This window comes from Chroicocephalus ridibundus, chromosome 17 (assembly GCF_963924245.1).
Source record: "Chroicocephalus ridibundus chromosome 17, bChrRid1.1, whole genome shotgun sequence".
Lineage (NCBI taxonomy): Eukaryota > Metazoa > Chordata > Aves > Charadriiformes > Laridae > Chroicocephalus > Chroicocephalus ridibundus.
Window position 1 is genome coordinate 3,144,695 of NC_086300.1, and position 16,069 is coordinate 3,160,763.

Genomic DNA, 16,069 nt, shown 5'->3' on the forward strand with positions numbered 1-16,069 from the left:
GTAATTTAAATGTTTTGAGGTTGGTAAAAGGTGTGTTGCGAGAGCTGGCGTCGCGGGGAGGGGGCTGGCGGGGGGGAGGGTGCTCCGTGGGTCCCCCCGGGCCCCGCTGACGGAGGGAGCCGCCGGTCGCGGTGCTGCCGGTGCCATCGGCCCGGTAAATGCCGGGATTCCCCCGGGCCTGGGCCCCCCACCCCCACCCCGGGGAGGGTTCGGTTACCCCCAACCTCCGCCGCACCCAGCTCCCGCCCGGCACCGAGGTTAATTAGCGGAAGGAAACCTGTTTAAAAAAAAAAAAAAAAAAAAAAAAAAAAAAAAATTAAAAAAAAAAAAAAAGGAAATCTGTTTTAAAAAAACCACGAATAAAGTTATGAACTGGTTGGCGGCGGGCGCTGCCGGGGGGTTGGCGCGCGGACACGCCCGCCCTCCCTCTCTTTTTTTTTTTTTTTTTTTTTTTTTTCAACAAAATAAACGAGGAAAACGGTCGCTGCCTGCTGCTTCCTGCCTCCGCGCCCCCCCCCCCGCGCGTGACGCCATTTCCGCCGCCGTGACGTCACGTGACGTTGGCACGCGGCCCGGCGCGCGCCTGCCCCCTGCCGGGGAGAGGCGGGGAGCGGCCGCTCGCGGGCGCCGCCGCCGCCGCAAGGGCTGACGGGACGGCGGTGACGTGCCGCCGCGCGGGGGCCGCCGGGAGCTGTAGTCCGTCCCGTGGTGCCCCGCGCCGCCGCCCGCCCCCGCCTCTGCCCAAGATGGCGGACCGGCGGCGGCAGCGCGCCTCGCAGGACAGCGAGGACGACTCGGACTCGGCCGCCTCCGACAGCGCCGACTCGGCCGCCAGCCCCCCCCGCTCCCGATCCGCCTCCGGTTCCGGATCGGGATCCGGTTCCCCCCGCCCGCCCCACCGCCCGCCGCGGGGCTCCGCCGGCGCCCTCAGCGCTGGGCCGCGGAGCCGCGGGGCCGAGAGCGCCGCCGGGGGGGCGGCCAAGAGCGCGCCCGAGTCCGAGTGTGTGAGTGCGGGGGAGGGGTGGTCGCGGGGCCTCGGGAACGGGGTGGGCCTGGGGGGCGAGGGGAGGAGGGGACGGGTCTCCGGCGTCAGTGGGGCTGGGGGGGCAGTTGGGGGGCTCAGAGGCGGTGTGGTGGGGTGGCACTGGAGCCTGGGGGAGGGATTGGAGGCACCTGGGGGGACGCTGGGATGCGGGGGTGGGCCTGGGGAAGCGGGGGTGCGGTTGTGGGGGCTCGAGGACGGGGTTGTGGGGTTGCGCTGGGACCTGGGGGGGGAAGGGGTTGGAGAGATCTAGGGACACGGGGGGGCAGTCTGGGGGCTCGGTGGGGTGGTGTTGGGATCTGGGGGGAGTTGGAGGGACCTGGGGGGGGATACTGGGGTGTCGGGGGGGGCTGGAGAGCTGAGGGAGTTGGGAGAACCGGGCTGGGTCCCCCTGTGTGTGCAGGGGGGGCAGCCTGGGGGGAGAGCGGGGCTCTGTGACCCCCCAGTGCTGGGTAGGGGCTTCCCCCTGTGTCCCAGGGCCAGCTCCGCGCTGCGGGGTCCCGTCCCCCAGCCCTGGGGTGCGGGTGGGGGGTTTGCTGCTCCTGCTCTTTATCAACCCCGACCAGCCTTTTTTTTAAGTGAGGGCTTTAAAAACCTTTTCCGGGGAGTTTTGTGGCGCTGCCCTCCCCCACCGCTGCAGGGCAGTTCTCCTCCTCCTCCGGCAGCTCAGGGCCGGGTGGGATTTTGTCTTGTGCTGGGTTTATAGCCCTAGTTATTTCAAGTTCCCCCCAAGTTGCAGCGTATTTCTACTCGGTTGTTTTGGCGTTTGAGCTTATTTCGTTAACGCGTTGGCTGGTTTTATTTTTGATCTGAGATTGTTTTTACTGCGCGACTCGATCAGTCTGTTCTTTTACTAGAAACTTTCCCCCGTCTGAGCTGTTCCGCTTCATCCAGCGTCTTCTCTCGGGTGCAGGGTTGTATTTCTGTCGCCGGAGTCTCTAGCAGATGTCTCCCTAAGCTTGGTCCTGCTCAGCATCTGTTCGTTATTCCTGGGCTCCTGCTTTAAGTAATCCTCTTGTCCTTTCCCGAGTTAGCTGTCTGGCTCTCCGTTATCGGAGGGGGGCCTGGCTTGTCTGTCCATGTCCCTTTTCTCTCTGAAGACCCCCAGCCGTTAACAGAGTTTATGCTTTTTTCTCGAGCTGCGTTCCCCCAGCATAGCTCACTCTGGAAGGATCTTAGAGAAAGGTACTGGGAGCCCTGAATTTGTTTCTTCTTTCTTGGTCACTTGAAGCTGAACGTCCAAGGGCAGATGCGATAGGACCAGGGCCGGACCTTGTCATAATTATGTCTGGGATCGTAGGATGCCACAGGGACCCGGCTGCTGACCTTCCCCTCTGCTAATGCACTTTTTTCTCCCTCTCTCCGCAGGAAAGCGAGGATGGCATTGAAGGAGATGGTGAGTAACGACTCTCTCTGGCACCGCAAGTGCCGTCTGCGTGCAAAGAGTAAAAACTGGGCAAAATGCCTTTTCTAATACTCCTGTGGCTGTTGTCATCCCAAATATTACCTCGTAATAGCAGGCAAACGTGGGGTGCAGGGACAGTATCCCACAAACTCGCCCTTGCTTCCTCCTGTGTGAGCTGGCGATGGTATTAGCGGTTATCAGGGTGGTTATCAGGGACACTTTGGTGCTGGCCTCTGACGTCCCCTTGCTGGGACTGCTCAGCCTGTGTTTGCCAACGCTCGCCCGCAGCGCGGCGTGTTACGCTCGGAGAGAAGCTGTCTCTGTTTCTGCCCTGACACCAAACTCCTTTCTCTCCCCTGCAGCTGTACTCTCGGATTACGAAAGCGCAGAAGACTCAGAGGTAAGAGGAGTCTCTGTCCTAGTGATTAGAGGGTTCTGCTGAGTGACTGCATCGCGCATAATTTTAGCACAAAACCCAGTTTGTGTCCTTCGTTCTCTTCCACTGACCCTGTTGGCAGGGATTGCCTTTGCCTTAAGATACCAGCTCGTGTGCTTCGCACCGGCTGTGCAGAGACTCGGAGCGAGCTGCGCTGCGGCGTGGTCATCGCTGCTGCAGAGGAAAACGGTCTCTCCCAGTCTGAGTCTCTCCATGGGCAATTCCCTCCCGCGCGGTGCACGGCGCTGGGCACAGCCCTGGCGAGAAGCCGCCTGCGCTGCTGGGGGTGCATGTAGGGCCAGTATGTACAGGGTGGAAAAAAGCACCTCCTCAGATGCTGTATACTGGGAGCAGGATTTTCCGTGGCCGAGAAGGGTGTGGAAGGAGGTGCAGGATGCTGGTTGTGTTTTAATTAGTTTCGAAATTAACGTAAGTGCTGGGTTGGAAGCATCCCAGGCGGCATCCCTGTCTTCTGCAGATGGAGGGGTGACGCACCCCGTGAGTGCTGGCAGCTCCGTGCTGGGTGTGTGCTGAGAAAATCCCCCCTCGCGGGCACCGAGACCCCCTGCCTGCGCCTGGGCAGCAGCCTGTGGCTTTCCCTGCATTTTTAGTTCAGAACTGGAAGTTTAACATCTTGCGGAAGTTCAGAGAAGTTCTGGTTTCTAATGACTACAGTGAAGGTTTTCTAGAGAAAAGCCTTCTCTTGAGGCAGGTGTTGGGGGAATCTTGAGAGGGGCAGCTATAAGAGAAGACACAAAACAACGAGGCAGGTGAAATCAGAGCTCACAGGGGCTGTTAATTTGGGAATTAATCTTTGCCATTAGTTAGGAAGGAGCATGACGGGCTGTAGAGGCACGTGGAGGGTAAGGGGCAGCTCCCCGCGTTCACCGTTGTGGTGATGCAGCAGCTCTTCAGACCTGGAAACCTGCGCAGAAGCTCCCCGCGGGCTCGGAGCACATACTGGTGCGGGCTGGGCCGCTGGAGCAGCGGGGGTATTGCATCACTGACATGCCAGGATGACTCTGTTCCTGTGCCTAAAAATAATGCCACGTCTGGGTTTCCCCAACGTAAACAAAAGGAGCAGTTGATGTGCAAATACGCTGTGTTGAAAGAGAAAAATAGAGCAGTCTTTGTTAATCACGCAGAGCTATTTTTAGTGTCAGTTCCAGCCTAAGCAAGGCTTGCAGGCTCCTGGAGGGTGAAACGAGGTCACGCTCCTGCGAGCAGAGTGCTCGGAGTGAGTCAGCTGAGTAACTCCAGGGAATTTGGAAGCGCGGCACTGCCTGGATCCGGGCCCTCGGTGTGGGAAGGAAGGGATGGTCTGAGGGCCCTTGTTCGCTGGTCTCCCAGGCTTGCGCGAGCCCTTTCCTTTCATAGCGGTGAGAGGCCGTGGCTTTGTGGGGGAGCTGGTCCCGGCTCTGCTCTAGAAAGCCCGAGCCTTGGATCTGAAGTCGCTGGTAGGAGGTGGTGGGGAGAGGTGTTGGGTTTAGTCTTTGCTTTTTCCGTAAAAATACAGGGATAGGAAAGACCTTGAGAGCTAATCGTCTGCTTCGAAAGAGTCAGGCCCCTAACAACTGGAACAGGGATCTAACTCCAGATCTGGGGACTTGTGCAGGGAAATTCGTGGGGGACCTGCTGCTAAAGGTGCTTTGATGAGTAATTGGGGCCCTTTCAGGCAGAAGAGGAGGATTACAGCGAGGAAGAAAGTGCCAAAGTGGAACTGAAGCAGGATAGTAATGACTCCTGCGAGTCAGCGGCAAAAGCAGAGAAAGGGGATGAGAAACCTGACTCCAAAGGTGCTGTAACTGGTGAGAGGCAAAGCGGGGACGGGCAGGTAGGTGTTAAACATGCACTCTCTGGGCCGTGGGGGGTTTCTCGCAGAGGGACTGCTGCAGTGGTAAGAGCTGTCTGATTTTGACAGGAGAGCACTGAACCTGTTGAAAATAAAGTTGGGAAAAAAGTTCCCAAGCACCTGGACGACGATGAGGATCGAAAGAACCCGGCTTACATCCCACGCAAAGGGCTCTTCTTCGAGCACGACCTCCGAGGGCAGACGCAGGAGGAGGAGGTCAGGTATGTGAGCATCCCCCTTGTGTCTGCCCCTCTCTGGCAGAGTGAGGACGTTTTAGCTCTTAGTTTTGAAGGAAAGACTGAGGGTGGTGCAAAAAAAAAAAAAAAAAAGCCACAAGGAAAGCCATTTCCCGATGAGCAGTGACCCTCCTTGCTGCTCTTTTGGAACTCGCAGAGGGTAGAGCAGCAGGTGCTGGGCGGGAAGAGCGGGAGGAAGAAGAGACACTGTCTGCTGTGCACACCCTGCCGTAGAAATGCTCTGTCTCTGCGTGTGGGGCTGGTTGAAGCTGCCACATCTCCTTGGCTTTCCACCAACCTCTTGGTCCTGCCTGCCTAACTGTTCCAGGCCGAAGGGTCGTCAGCGAAAGCTGTGGAAGGATGAGGGCCGCTGGGAGCACGACAAATTCCGGGAGGACGAGCAGGCGCCCAAGACCAGGCAGGAGCTGATCGCGCTTTATGGTTATGACATCAGGTCAGCTCACAACCCCGACGACATCAAGCCGAGGAGGATGCGCAAACCGCGGTGAGCAGCAGAGTCCAACTAGAGCCTGGCCAGTCCCAGGGGAAGTCAAGTCTGAAGCCCCGAAGAGGGAAAGCCCTTTGGTTGGCTTTGACCCCGGGGTGGGACCTTGGTCCTGGGATTTATGGATGCTGTGTCCCGGAGAGGGTTTCCCTGGCACAGTGGTGCTTCTCACCCGGGGATTTCTTTCCAGTCATTTGTACTATTTTTTCTCCCTCAGGTTTGGGAGTCCTCCTCAGCGAGACCCAAACTGGTCCAACGAGAGGCCAAATAAGCCCCCACGGCACCAAGGCGCAGACAGCACTTCGGCTCCCCCGCGTAACTTCACCAACAGGAACTCGGCAGGAACAGGCAGGATGCACCCACCTAGGAACTACCCGAGGATGGGGGGCTACAAAGAGACCCGTCCAAGCTACCGAACTTCGGAAGCAAGCGTCCCGCATCTGTCTCGAAACGGCGAGCAAGCTAAACAGGAGAGCAACTATCGAGCGAAGCGCGCAGAGCAAACCCCACCCAGAGATAAGTCACCCGAGATGGAAGCGGCGCATGTCCACAGCAGCCCTGTGAAGGAGGAGGTCGCTCTGGAAAACCAAGCCATGGCTGCTGATGCTGCACAGCCACCGCCAGACAGACCAGTCGAAAAGAAGTCTTATTCCCGGGCAAGAAGGACCAGAGTCAAAGCTGGGGATGCAGGGAAGCTGGCAGATGAAGTGCCCGCTTCAGAAGGGCTGACTCCTGTGCCTCCAAAACCTGTGCAAGCCGAGACGTCGCCCCCACCAGCCAAGAGCAGTAACTGGGAGTCGCCGGTAGAATCCAACTTGGATGGACTCGAGCAAGAGATGACCCAAATGAATCTCACCGAGCAGAACTGGACTCCGGGGCAGTCGCAGTTCATACAGCCCCGGGAGCTGAGGGGTAAGTGGGCGCAGGCTGTTGGTTTCCCACTGCAGCCCCAGCCAAAGGCAATCCTGCGTTTGTGTAGTCGGTCAGAGCTGAATTGTCTCTGCCTTAGTCCAGTCTCAGGGTAGGTACGTGATGGCGATGCATCCTGCTGAGAAAGTGCACTGGAGATGGTTAGAGGGGACAAAACAGAAGAGAAAAAGGGGAAATTAAACATTCCTGTGTAGGTTAATTGAATTAGGGCTGGGAAGGACATAAGAGTAGATCCTTTCGCTCTGTCTGCCCTGTTTTGCGTTGAGAACATGGAAGGTTCAGTAAAGCTGAAGGCTTGCGCGTGGAACAGGTAACAGGGACTTTGTGCGGTGTGAATCATGGTGAGACAGGCTCCTGCGGCAGGAGTCAGAGTTCGGGAGATAAGTGGCATTGTGCTTGGTTGGCAGGTAAGGGTAATGAATAATCAGGCTCCCGTAATGTCCTGGTAGGAGCAGAAGGGAGCTTTCCTCTGTTTATCGGCTCGTTTCCTAGCATTGAGAATCAGTGGCCACTAGCTAAGGCCTGACTGGGGTGGGCAATTCCATTTGGGCCTGGTAGGAGGAAGCTGCTGTGTCGACGGAGGGAGGGAGATGTGGCAGAGTGCCCCCCGCGCGAGCTGAGGGCTGAGTTCTAGTTGAGCATCCATGCAAGAGGTCATTCAGGTATAATTATCTCTTTACAGAATTAGACTCTTTTCTGGGGAGTGTTAGAGTCCTTCCCAAGGGACGTAAAACTGGAGCAAGGAGAAGAAAGTGACTTGCCGCTTTCGTAAGCGTATCTCGAGGTTTAGGTCATGAAACCGTGAGTCTTCTTGCACTGATGTGGCTGGTAAAATCTTGGTGTGGACGGACCCTTGTTTTCGGCTGCGGATGCGAGTAGACAGGCTTTAAACATGCCAGGAGAATGAGAGTTCAAAAGCGCTGTGATTTGCAGATGAGATTACCTTTTTTTTTTTCTTATAAGCTTAAAAATAAAGCATCTCAACAAATTTAGCATGAGAGAGCTCTAGACTGCAGGTAGGAGACCACTTGCTGTCCGTAAGAAGGACGGGTTACTCCACTGTCCCTTTGTTTCTTCCTAGCAGAGAAGGTAGGAGTTAATTCTGGGAGGCGTTAGGCTAGCGGAGCCAGCCATCAGGTCATTCTGTACGTACAGCATGTAACCCTGTGCGTGTATTTGCAATACCGGTGAGCGATCCGTGGGCACTTCCAGTGTTTGTTTTGTCCCCGTTCGCTCCCCTGGAATCGCCTGTGATCACTTTGGCACCCTGGTTTTCAATGTGCGCCGGAACTTAGTTGTTTGAATTAAAAGGAGCCCACGATGAAAGTGATTGCGCCCTGTAAAGAGTTTAAACTGCAGCTTACCCGGTCCCACGCGGATCCTTGTTTCTCCTCTGCAGACGTCCTTGTCTCCGCAGGAGCAGAGCTTAGATCAGGACCTGGATTTCAAGCTGAGGATTATTATTTTTTTTTTTTTTTAGCAAGATTTAAAAGGTGTTGAGCAGCGTGGATGATTGCGCCCTGGCACAACAGCTTCTAGCACCATGGGCGCAACAGCTTCTAATTTGCACTGAAATGCTCAAAATTGTAATCTAAGAGATGAAGTTGTTAGAAGGTTTCTTGTCACGAAGGCAAGATGTGTCCCTGTTTGTGGTACAATAACGTCCCCGGGCTGCTGGCGCTCGTACACCTCCTGGCAGCGCCCTCGGCGGGTGAGGTGGCTCTTTACTGGCAACAAATGCAAACCGTAATAACCAGTTTGTTTCTTCCTCAGGTATTCCTAACCATATGCATGTGGGAACTGGGCCACCGCCTCAGTTTAACAGGATGGAGGAAATGGTAAAGCGTGTTGCGTGGAGCGTGACTCTTGCTTTTAAAGCGCGGGAGCTGAGCATTTATTTGTTTCTGGGTTGCAGTAATTAGAGGCTGCCCGTGACGCCTCCACCTTTCCCTTTTGTGGGTGTTGAGAGTTTTTACCGTGTGTCCGAGGCTTGCGGGGGAGCGGGTCCGTGCTCCTTTGCTGGAGGGGGGGCTCCTGCCCCTCGCACTGACCCTCCCGATGCCTTTGGACTCTTTCAGGCGGTGCAGGGGGGCCGTGTGAAACGCTACTCGTCGCAGCGGCAGAGACCGCCGGTGCCGGAGCCTGCCCCCCCCATGCACATCAGCATCATGGAAGGGCACTACTACGACCCACGTGAGTGTTTCCCTCCCGCTCCTGAGGCTCCGTGTGTGCTCACAGCTGAGCAGCTGGAGCAGGAGTCCCCCCCTCCTGTTAGGGTCAGGAAAATTGGGGGCTTTGTCTTCCCTTCCCTTTGCAAATAGTGTCCTGGCATCCTCTTGGATGGTAATTAAAAGGCTGCTCCGAGCCTCCCTGGTTGGTGTTTAAACCCACTGAAACACAATTACCACCTCCCCTCCTTGTGCAAGGGCTCTTTAGGACACTGCTTTTCCTCATGACAACTAGGATTTAAAATTAACTTGAAATCAGAGCGATGTCTTTGACATTCAAGAGCGGGGAGAATTACAGGGCAAGACTGGGGATAGATTAGAAATTTACTCCAGCATTTAAAGTGTTGGAGAAGAAATTCCCCGAGTATTCTCCTGCTTTGTAAAGGGAGTAGGAGGCTTTTCTGTCGGGAGTATGTAGCATCTGTGAACCTGGTAGACTGCGTGTGCCGATGGGAATGCAGCTTGCGGCACTGCGTACCAGTCTTGTAACGGTAGCTGGCTGGTGCGGGGGGGTGTGTGTGCGTGTGACTTGCTGCAGTAGAATAAAATTTGCTGGAGCTTTTCCTTACCAACTGTTGTGTGTTGCAGTACAATTCCAGGGACCAATCTACACCCACAGCGAGAACCCGTCCCCGCTGCCGCCCCAAGGGATGATCGTACAGCCAGAAATGCACCTCCCTCATCCAGGTGAGGAACCAGCACCCCGGCGGGGCACGAGGCAGCTGGTACCGACCTTGCGGTTGTGCCCTGGGGCAGCTCAGGGGAGCAGATAACTCCGGTTTCGCACAGCCTCTGTCGCTGGGGGAATCCGTTTTTCCTATTTCTACAACATGGAAGAGACCCGCTTCCCCCATGCGGTGAGGCTGGATCAATACAAATTTTACGGAAAGAAAAATAGACATTTCTGGCTTTTGCAGCCAGCGCAGGACCGAGATGATCTGAACGTTTTGGCACCTCTAGCTGGATGTCTGCGGGTTCTGTGCAGACCCTCCTGGCTGAGTCGCATCCCCTTCGGTGGGGCGCTTGGCTCTGCCAGCTGTTGCGCTAGGCTGGTTCTTCAGTCCCTGCTGCTTGGAGAGCAGAAAAGAAAAGCAGAAATGAGAGCTGTTGAATTGGTGTGTTCTCTATCTTGCCCACAAAAACTGTTTCCTGAAGTAGATGTGCTGAGTGGGGCCGTGTCCGGTTCCGGTGAATCGGGCCCCAGCATTGGGGAGGGGGCCGTGCTCCGCTGTGCGGAGAAACGCTTCCTTTTTTTCCCTCCCCGGCGTAGGAGCTGAGGCCTCGTGGCTGCAGAAGAGCCCTTTGAGCAGAGCGCTTCTCCTTCCTGCCGCAGCGGGGAAGGCGCAGCCGCGCTGACCTGCTGGCGTCATAGCCACCCCGGCCCTCCGCGGGACACCCTGGCTTTACACGCAACATCGCATTCAGCTTACTTACGTTATTTCCCAGGTTTACATCCCCACCAGACACCAGCCCCCATGGCAAACCCTGGCCTGTACCCTCCGCCCGTCTCCATGTCCCCGGGCCAGCCCCCGCCGCAGCAGCTGCTAGCGCCGACTTACTTCTCCCCTCCTGGAGTCATGAATTTTGGGAATCCTGGCTACCCCTACCCCCCAGGAGCGCTCCCCCCTCCGCCCCCTCCTCATCTCTATTCCAACACGCAGGTAAGCCAGCTGCGCTGCGCGTCTCCTTCCCGAGCGGGAGCCATGGAGAGCAGATGGGGTCGTGCGGGGTGTGGGTATATTCCCTGAGGCTTCCTGGGAGAGGACGGGGAGCAGCTGGGCTGCTCCGTGGCGGGAGGTTGTTTACTGTCGTGGCTCTCTTGGCTTGGAGCGGGTAAATGAAAAGGGCTGCTCCCATGGCTGCTGCGCAGCTGCCCCGGAGTTAGGGTCTAGTGGATGAAACGCCTGTAGCGGTGGATCTCAGAATTGAGGTTTTCCCCTACAGAACAGGGAAACAGCCCACCAGGAGCTTGGGAATGGTGATGTCCCCTCCAGGTCCGTGCTAAGCCAAGGACACCTTGAAAATTGCTTTGGAAGCCCTTTCTGTTTGAGATGGAGGCAGAAGGCTGGGAACTGGCTGGTGCTGTTCTTTGGCACCGACCGGGAAAGCCCGTGGTGTGACCAGCGCGGGGCTGGCTTTTCCTGCTCCGCGTCCGACCTCGGTGTCCTCGGTAGCTGCTGGGCAGCGAGGAGACGGATCTCCGTGGGCGTTGTGACGAGGAACCAGCCGCTCCCCGTGGCCGCAGTGCGAGCAGCACACGGCTGACACGCAGTGGCAAACCAGAGATGTGCACACTCCCCGAGCCCTGCAGCCTCTCTGACCTTCCCAGCTGCCCTGGGCTGATCCCAGCTGCCCCGGCAGGGAATCGCTCTGCTTTTGGGGCACATCCCGAGCCCCCAGGGCAGCTGGAGGGGATCTCGGTGCGAAAGGGAATTGTTACCTGCCTTGTCCGTGCAGAAAAACGAAAGCTGCTGCTGTTGCAAAGCGCAGACGTTGTGTGGCAGTTGGGAAGCTCTGCAGGGTGAAGGAAACCCATCTGCCGCGAACTTCAGCCTGGCGGGGGGGCTGCGGTTGCTGCAGCCTGTCCCTGCCCACCCTGCCGAGAGCAGGGAGCGCCTGGGCAGGGGCAGGGGTGGGCGAGGGTCCCCCGGGAGCTGGAATTGCCGCTGTTCTTTGTAGCCTTGTTGGGGGGGGAGCGCAGCACAAATCAACCCCCATCCCCCTGTGGCTACTCACCTTCGGCGCTGGGTGGTGGCATCTTTTCACAGCCCGGTTGTGTGTGGTAAAGGCTGCGTGAGACGCGTGGCGCTGTCGCAGGGGATGCAGCTTTCTGTGGCCCCGCCACAGCAAAGCGCACTGACCCTTCTGCTCTCTGGGAACGCAGGCCCAGTCCCAGGTGTACGGAGGGGTCACGTACTACAACACTGTCCAGCAGCAAGTGCAGCCCAAGCCTTCTCCGCCTCGAAGGACGTCCCAGCCTGTGACTATCAAGCCACCGCCTCCGGAGGTACCGTCCCCTTGGCGTGAGTCTGTGCGTGTGTGGTGCCGTACCCTTGGGGTGTGCGTGGTGCTGCAGTCTCCCATCCAAAAAAAATACGTTGTTCCGAGGAAATCTTAAACTGCCTCATCTTTTGACGTCTCCCAAACCTCAGCTTCTCGTTGCAGGTGGTAAGCAGGGCTCCAGTTAATTTGAGTTTCTAAATACTTTAAAACTAAACCCATGTAAAAAGTAAGTCCAAAGTTGACTCTTGCTTTTTTTTTTTTTTTTTTTTTCTCTCTTAAATTTGCTCAGGGTAGAAAACAGGACATGCTAGAGAGAGAAAAATCCAGCACTAAGCTAGGAGGCAGTGACTTCTCTGGAAGAGCAAACGTCGAGCCCTTAGCAATAGATAACTCGTGCAGCAGACTTAAAGGCTTTCCAGAGATGGGAGCCTTTTCTCGGCTCTGGGAATTATTTCCTCGCTCCGGTACTGGGAGCTCTGTGTGTGTGTGCGCGCGCCAGAATGCCACGTGTGTGTTTGGTTTCTTTTTTAATACCTTGCTTAGCGTGTGGGAGCTGAGCAAGCCTGAATCGCGGCAAGCCCAGACCCGGGCAGGCATGTGCCGGTTGTTTCCCCGTACGCGGGGAGGCGGCGCGCGGCGTGGTAGAGGGCTGGGAAACATGCAGCGTTTGTAGATCCACTGTGAGATCATCCGGTGGAGGTGCCCTTTGAAAGCCCTCGCGACGGAGAAATGTTTAACCACGAGGGAAGGGAGCTGGTTGTGCCCGGAGTGGGCTCGAAGGCGCAGGCAGGCAGTGGCCGCGTTTTGGCACCCAGGAGTGGAGGGTTTTTGCTCGCAGGACCCTGGCGATAGCGCTGCCCACCCCCACCCCAGCGCGGCGTTTGCGATGGGGCAGCCTAAAGCCTCTGCTTCTCTTTTCTCTTCCCCACCAGGACAGCAAAGGTGAAAAAGCAAAGGAGAGGAGCAACACGTAGGGACGCGGCCGCGGGAATCCCAACGCCAGACTCGGCACCTCGGCAAGGAGGAAGCTGCTTCTCGGGAAAGGCTCCTTCCCTGTGCGTAGGTGAGGCAGCGGGATGAAATCGGCTGCACCGTCTTGTGCTCAGGGCCAGGCACCTTCCCTCGCTGGTTTGACCAGTGCCCTCCCGAAAACCATCTCGCCGCTGCTGATCTGCCCTCCTTCCCCCCCACACCTCGCTGGGGCACAGAGGTCACCGAAGAATCAACCCCCGGAGTCGGTCCCTGACCACACGTTCTCGCAACTTCTCTCTTTTACTAAACGTCTGCCCCTTTTCCCTCTCTAGGATGTTAACCTCGACTGGCTTGATTGTGGTCTCTGTTTTTATTTAAGAAATGAAGCAGCTCCATCAGTAAAGCTGATTTGTTTCTTTTTGGGTATTTTGAATTTGTTTGTCTGGTTAACCGGAACGTAACACCCCCCTGCCCCCCGCGGAGACAGCTGCTAAGTGAATTCTTCATTTCAATTCTCTTATTAAATTAGCAAGTTTATTTCTGCCGTTGGTGAAGCATAGGAAGGGCAGCTGAGCGCTGTGAGGCCGTCAGGAACGCGCTGGCTGTGCAGTCACCACTTAATTTAGAAGCTCCTCCCGTTTCTTTTTCCGAACAAGCCCCGTTGGTAACGCCCGTCGTTGGCGGTTTCTGTCCGTGTGCGTGCAAGCTCTCAGCTCGCATCAGGTGGGAATCCGTGTGTGCGGACACGGGGCGACCCCCTTCCCCGCTGCCACGAGTCCACCTTTAGGGCCGGTGGCAGGGGGAGGGTATTTCCACCCACCTCCTGCACCTCTGCCAAATCGGAGTCAGAGAGGAGGGAGGTTTATGGGCGTCCAGGCACCTCCGCGCTGCCAGAACAGCCCCGCCAGCAGACAAACCAGCTCGACGGGGCTCCTAGCACTTGGGTGTTGCTGCTGTGGAAGTGGAAGGGGGTGTTGAAACCCGCCCCGACGCATCCAGCCTGGGCTCCCAGCCCCGCGCCCGCCGCCGCCGCCTCAGCCGGCGTTCCCCCGGGGACCTCGGCAGCCTTGTTTCCCCCGTTAGGATTTGGAAGCCGATCTGCCGGGGCGACTGGCACCGCAGCGCCGAGCGTGCCAAGCCGGGCCCGGCTGTCCGGCCCACGCCGCAGCACAGCACTGCGCCGCCTCTCTGCAGCACGCATCCCGCCGGCACCGCGGCAGGCGCGGCGGCTCCGGCTCCCAGCCACGCTCCTCGGGCTTGGCGGCGGCCTCGCAGCCCTTTGCAGATTGCATTAGGAAACTTGGCAAAGGCGAAGGCTGCCGATCCCTGCCGCTCGCCCCCGGCACGTGCTGGGGCAGCGTGGGCAAGTGCCAGCTGCTGGCGCAGGCCACTCGGCGAGGGGGGGGATCATCGTCGCCGCTCCAAGCGAGCGGCGGCTTGGCCTCCGCGTCCCCATCTGCGGCAAGGCGGGGGTGCCCAGCGCCCCACCTGCCCGCTCTCTCGTGGAGATGTCACGCGTGCCTGGCTCTCCGGCAGAAATACCTTCTTTGTTTGTTGTTTGTAGCTCGATGACCTTTTGTACCTAATTTCAGATGTCAAAGCGACGTTTTCAAAGCAGAAATCCCTTCTGTTGGAAAGGTACCTGTTTCTCTGCCTTAAGGCTGAAATGTGTCGTTAACATATCGGTCGCGCGACGGAAGTCCTGGGCCTTACAGCCCTGTGATGGGTTTTTGGTTTTGTTTCTTTGGATTCCTGTCCCTTAGGAGTGCACATTTGTAACCAGCATTGTATCGGCACGCAGATGAGAACACATTTTAGAAAGCAGCCGCCTCTCTTGTCTCTCTTTCCTCAGGCTGAGACCTGCAGGGACAGCGTGCGCGTCCCCAGGAGGACCCATGTCCCTTCCACCGCCGTGTTGGAAAGCTCAGCCGTGTGCCGGGAGCTGCTCTCCCCTTCCCAGGAGCTCCTGGTGGCGCTGGAAGAGCCGCCCTTGCCCTTGCGCTGGTGTCCTCGGGGAGCAGCGGGTCCCCGAGCCCGGCTCTGCCCCGGCAGCGGGGCTCGGCGCAGAAGCGAGCCCCCTCCTCCTCCTCTCCCTGCAGCCTCTCTCGCTGGTGGGGAAGGAACAAGTGGTGTGTAGGTGGTGCGGGAGCTGCCGCCCGCGCGCTTCTGCGCCGCGCTGCCTCCCTCCGCCTCGGCACCGCAGCCGCCGCCTGGCCCCCGGCCCGGCTTCCCACGGCAAACGGGGGGGTGGGTGGCACCTACCCTCCTCCCGCACCCTCCTGGCACACCCCCGGTGTCTCAGGGGTGTCGAGGGGGCACCGCCGTGGGGTCTGCCCTCCTGCAGCCCCCCCCAGGTGGCTCGGGGCTGGGGGACGCGTGGGGAAGGGGAAGGACAGAGACCCCGCGGTGGAGGGTGGGTGCACCTCAACTGTCCCCCTGCCCCTTTCTGCTCTCCTCAGCTCCTGCCCTCGCTGGTGGAGTCCCAGAACCCCTCCGGCAGCAGAGGTGGGAGCCATCGACCTCCTGCCTCTTCCCTCGCTGCCCCCCTGCCTCAGTTTCCCTCCCTGGCAGAGGGCTCAGGGCTGAGCCCGGTCAGGGGCCAGCTCGGACCATGGCAGAGACCCCGCGGAGGAGCTGCCACAGGCGAAGCCCCTCCAGCAGGGGCTCTCCCCTTCCCCAAATGCCGAGATCCCCTCTCCCAGGGCTGCAGCGGGGAAGTGGGTTAAGGCGCTGGCTCGGGGAGGGATTTTTCCCTGGGTGTAATTTTTCCCTCCCACACAAGGTCTGTTTTGAGCGGTGCCTGGAGGCTTCGCACCCCCCGCTCGGCTGCCGGGGCGGGGGAACGCAGCGCGGCTGCAAATGGAGGCGCAGGCTTTGGGAGGGAAGCGCCTGCTCTAGATCCCAGCTCGTTAGGAGAAATAACAGCAAATTAATTAAGCTAATAGCTCTCTCTGCGCCAGCGGTGCCCCCGTCCCTGCCGAGCTGGGGGAGAGGAGCTGGGTCGAGCCGATGGGCCCGGATCTGGGGTGCGTTTCCCGGGGCTGAGCGCGACCCTCGGATGCTCTGGGTCTCTCCCGCCTGCAGCCCCGCTGCCACTGGCAAGCGCGACCTCCCTGTGCCTCAGTTTCCCCTCCTGCCTCCTCCAACCTCTGCTGTTGGAAGGCCCTCTCTGTGCAGCCGCAGCCCGGGAGTGGGGACCGCTTGTACCCGGGGCCGGGCACCCTCGATGGCCGCCCCTGGCAGAGGGGACAGAGCAGCTCAGCCGGGAGGGAACGTTTTGGGATCCTGGGGGGGGTCTGAGTGCTGGGGGCCTGGCGGGGCGGATGGAGGTGCCATGGGGCAGACAATGGCCGTGCCGTGCTATGCCATCCTACCAGGCCCCCGCGTAGCTGGGGATGGGGACGTGGGGACGCGTTTTGACGCTTCCCTGCAGCCGCGCGGATGGAGTTGCCAAGCAACT

At 58.5% G+C, this 16,069-nt stretch overlaps 1 protein-coding gene across 1 annotated transcript; it reads left to right on the forward strand.

The window, feature by feature from the left end:
- Positions 1-700: 700 nt before the first annotated feature.
- On the forward strand, positions 701-13,042 carry CASC3 (CASC3 exon junction complex subunit). The gene is made up of 13 exons (XM_063354497.1): positions 701-1,004; positions 2,411-2,438; positions 2,810-2,847; positions 4,559-4,717; positions 4,805-4,956; positions 5,300-5,476; positions 5,694-6,388; positions 8,180-8,244; positions 8,485-8,599; positions 9,223-9,321; positions 10,081-10,295; positions 11,519-11,641; positions 12,570-13,042. The coding sequence occupies exons 1-13, from the start codon at positions 747-749 to the stop codon at positions 12,609-12,611; spliced, it is 2,166 nt and encodes a 721-aa protein (XP_063210567.1). The 5' UTR covers positions 701-746; the 3' UTR covers positions 12,612-13,042.
- Positions 13,043-16,069: the final 3,027 nt, after the last annotated feature.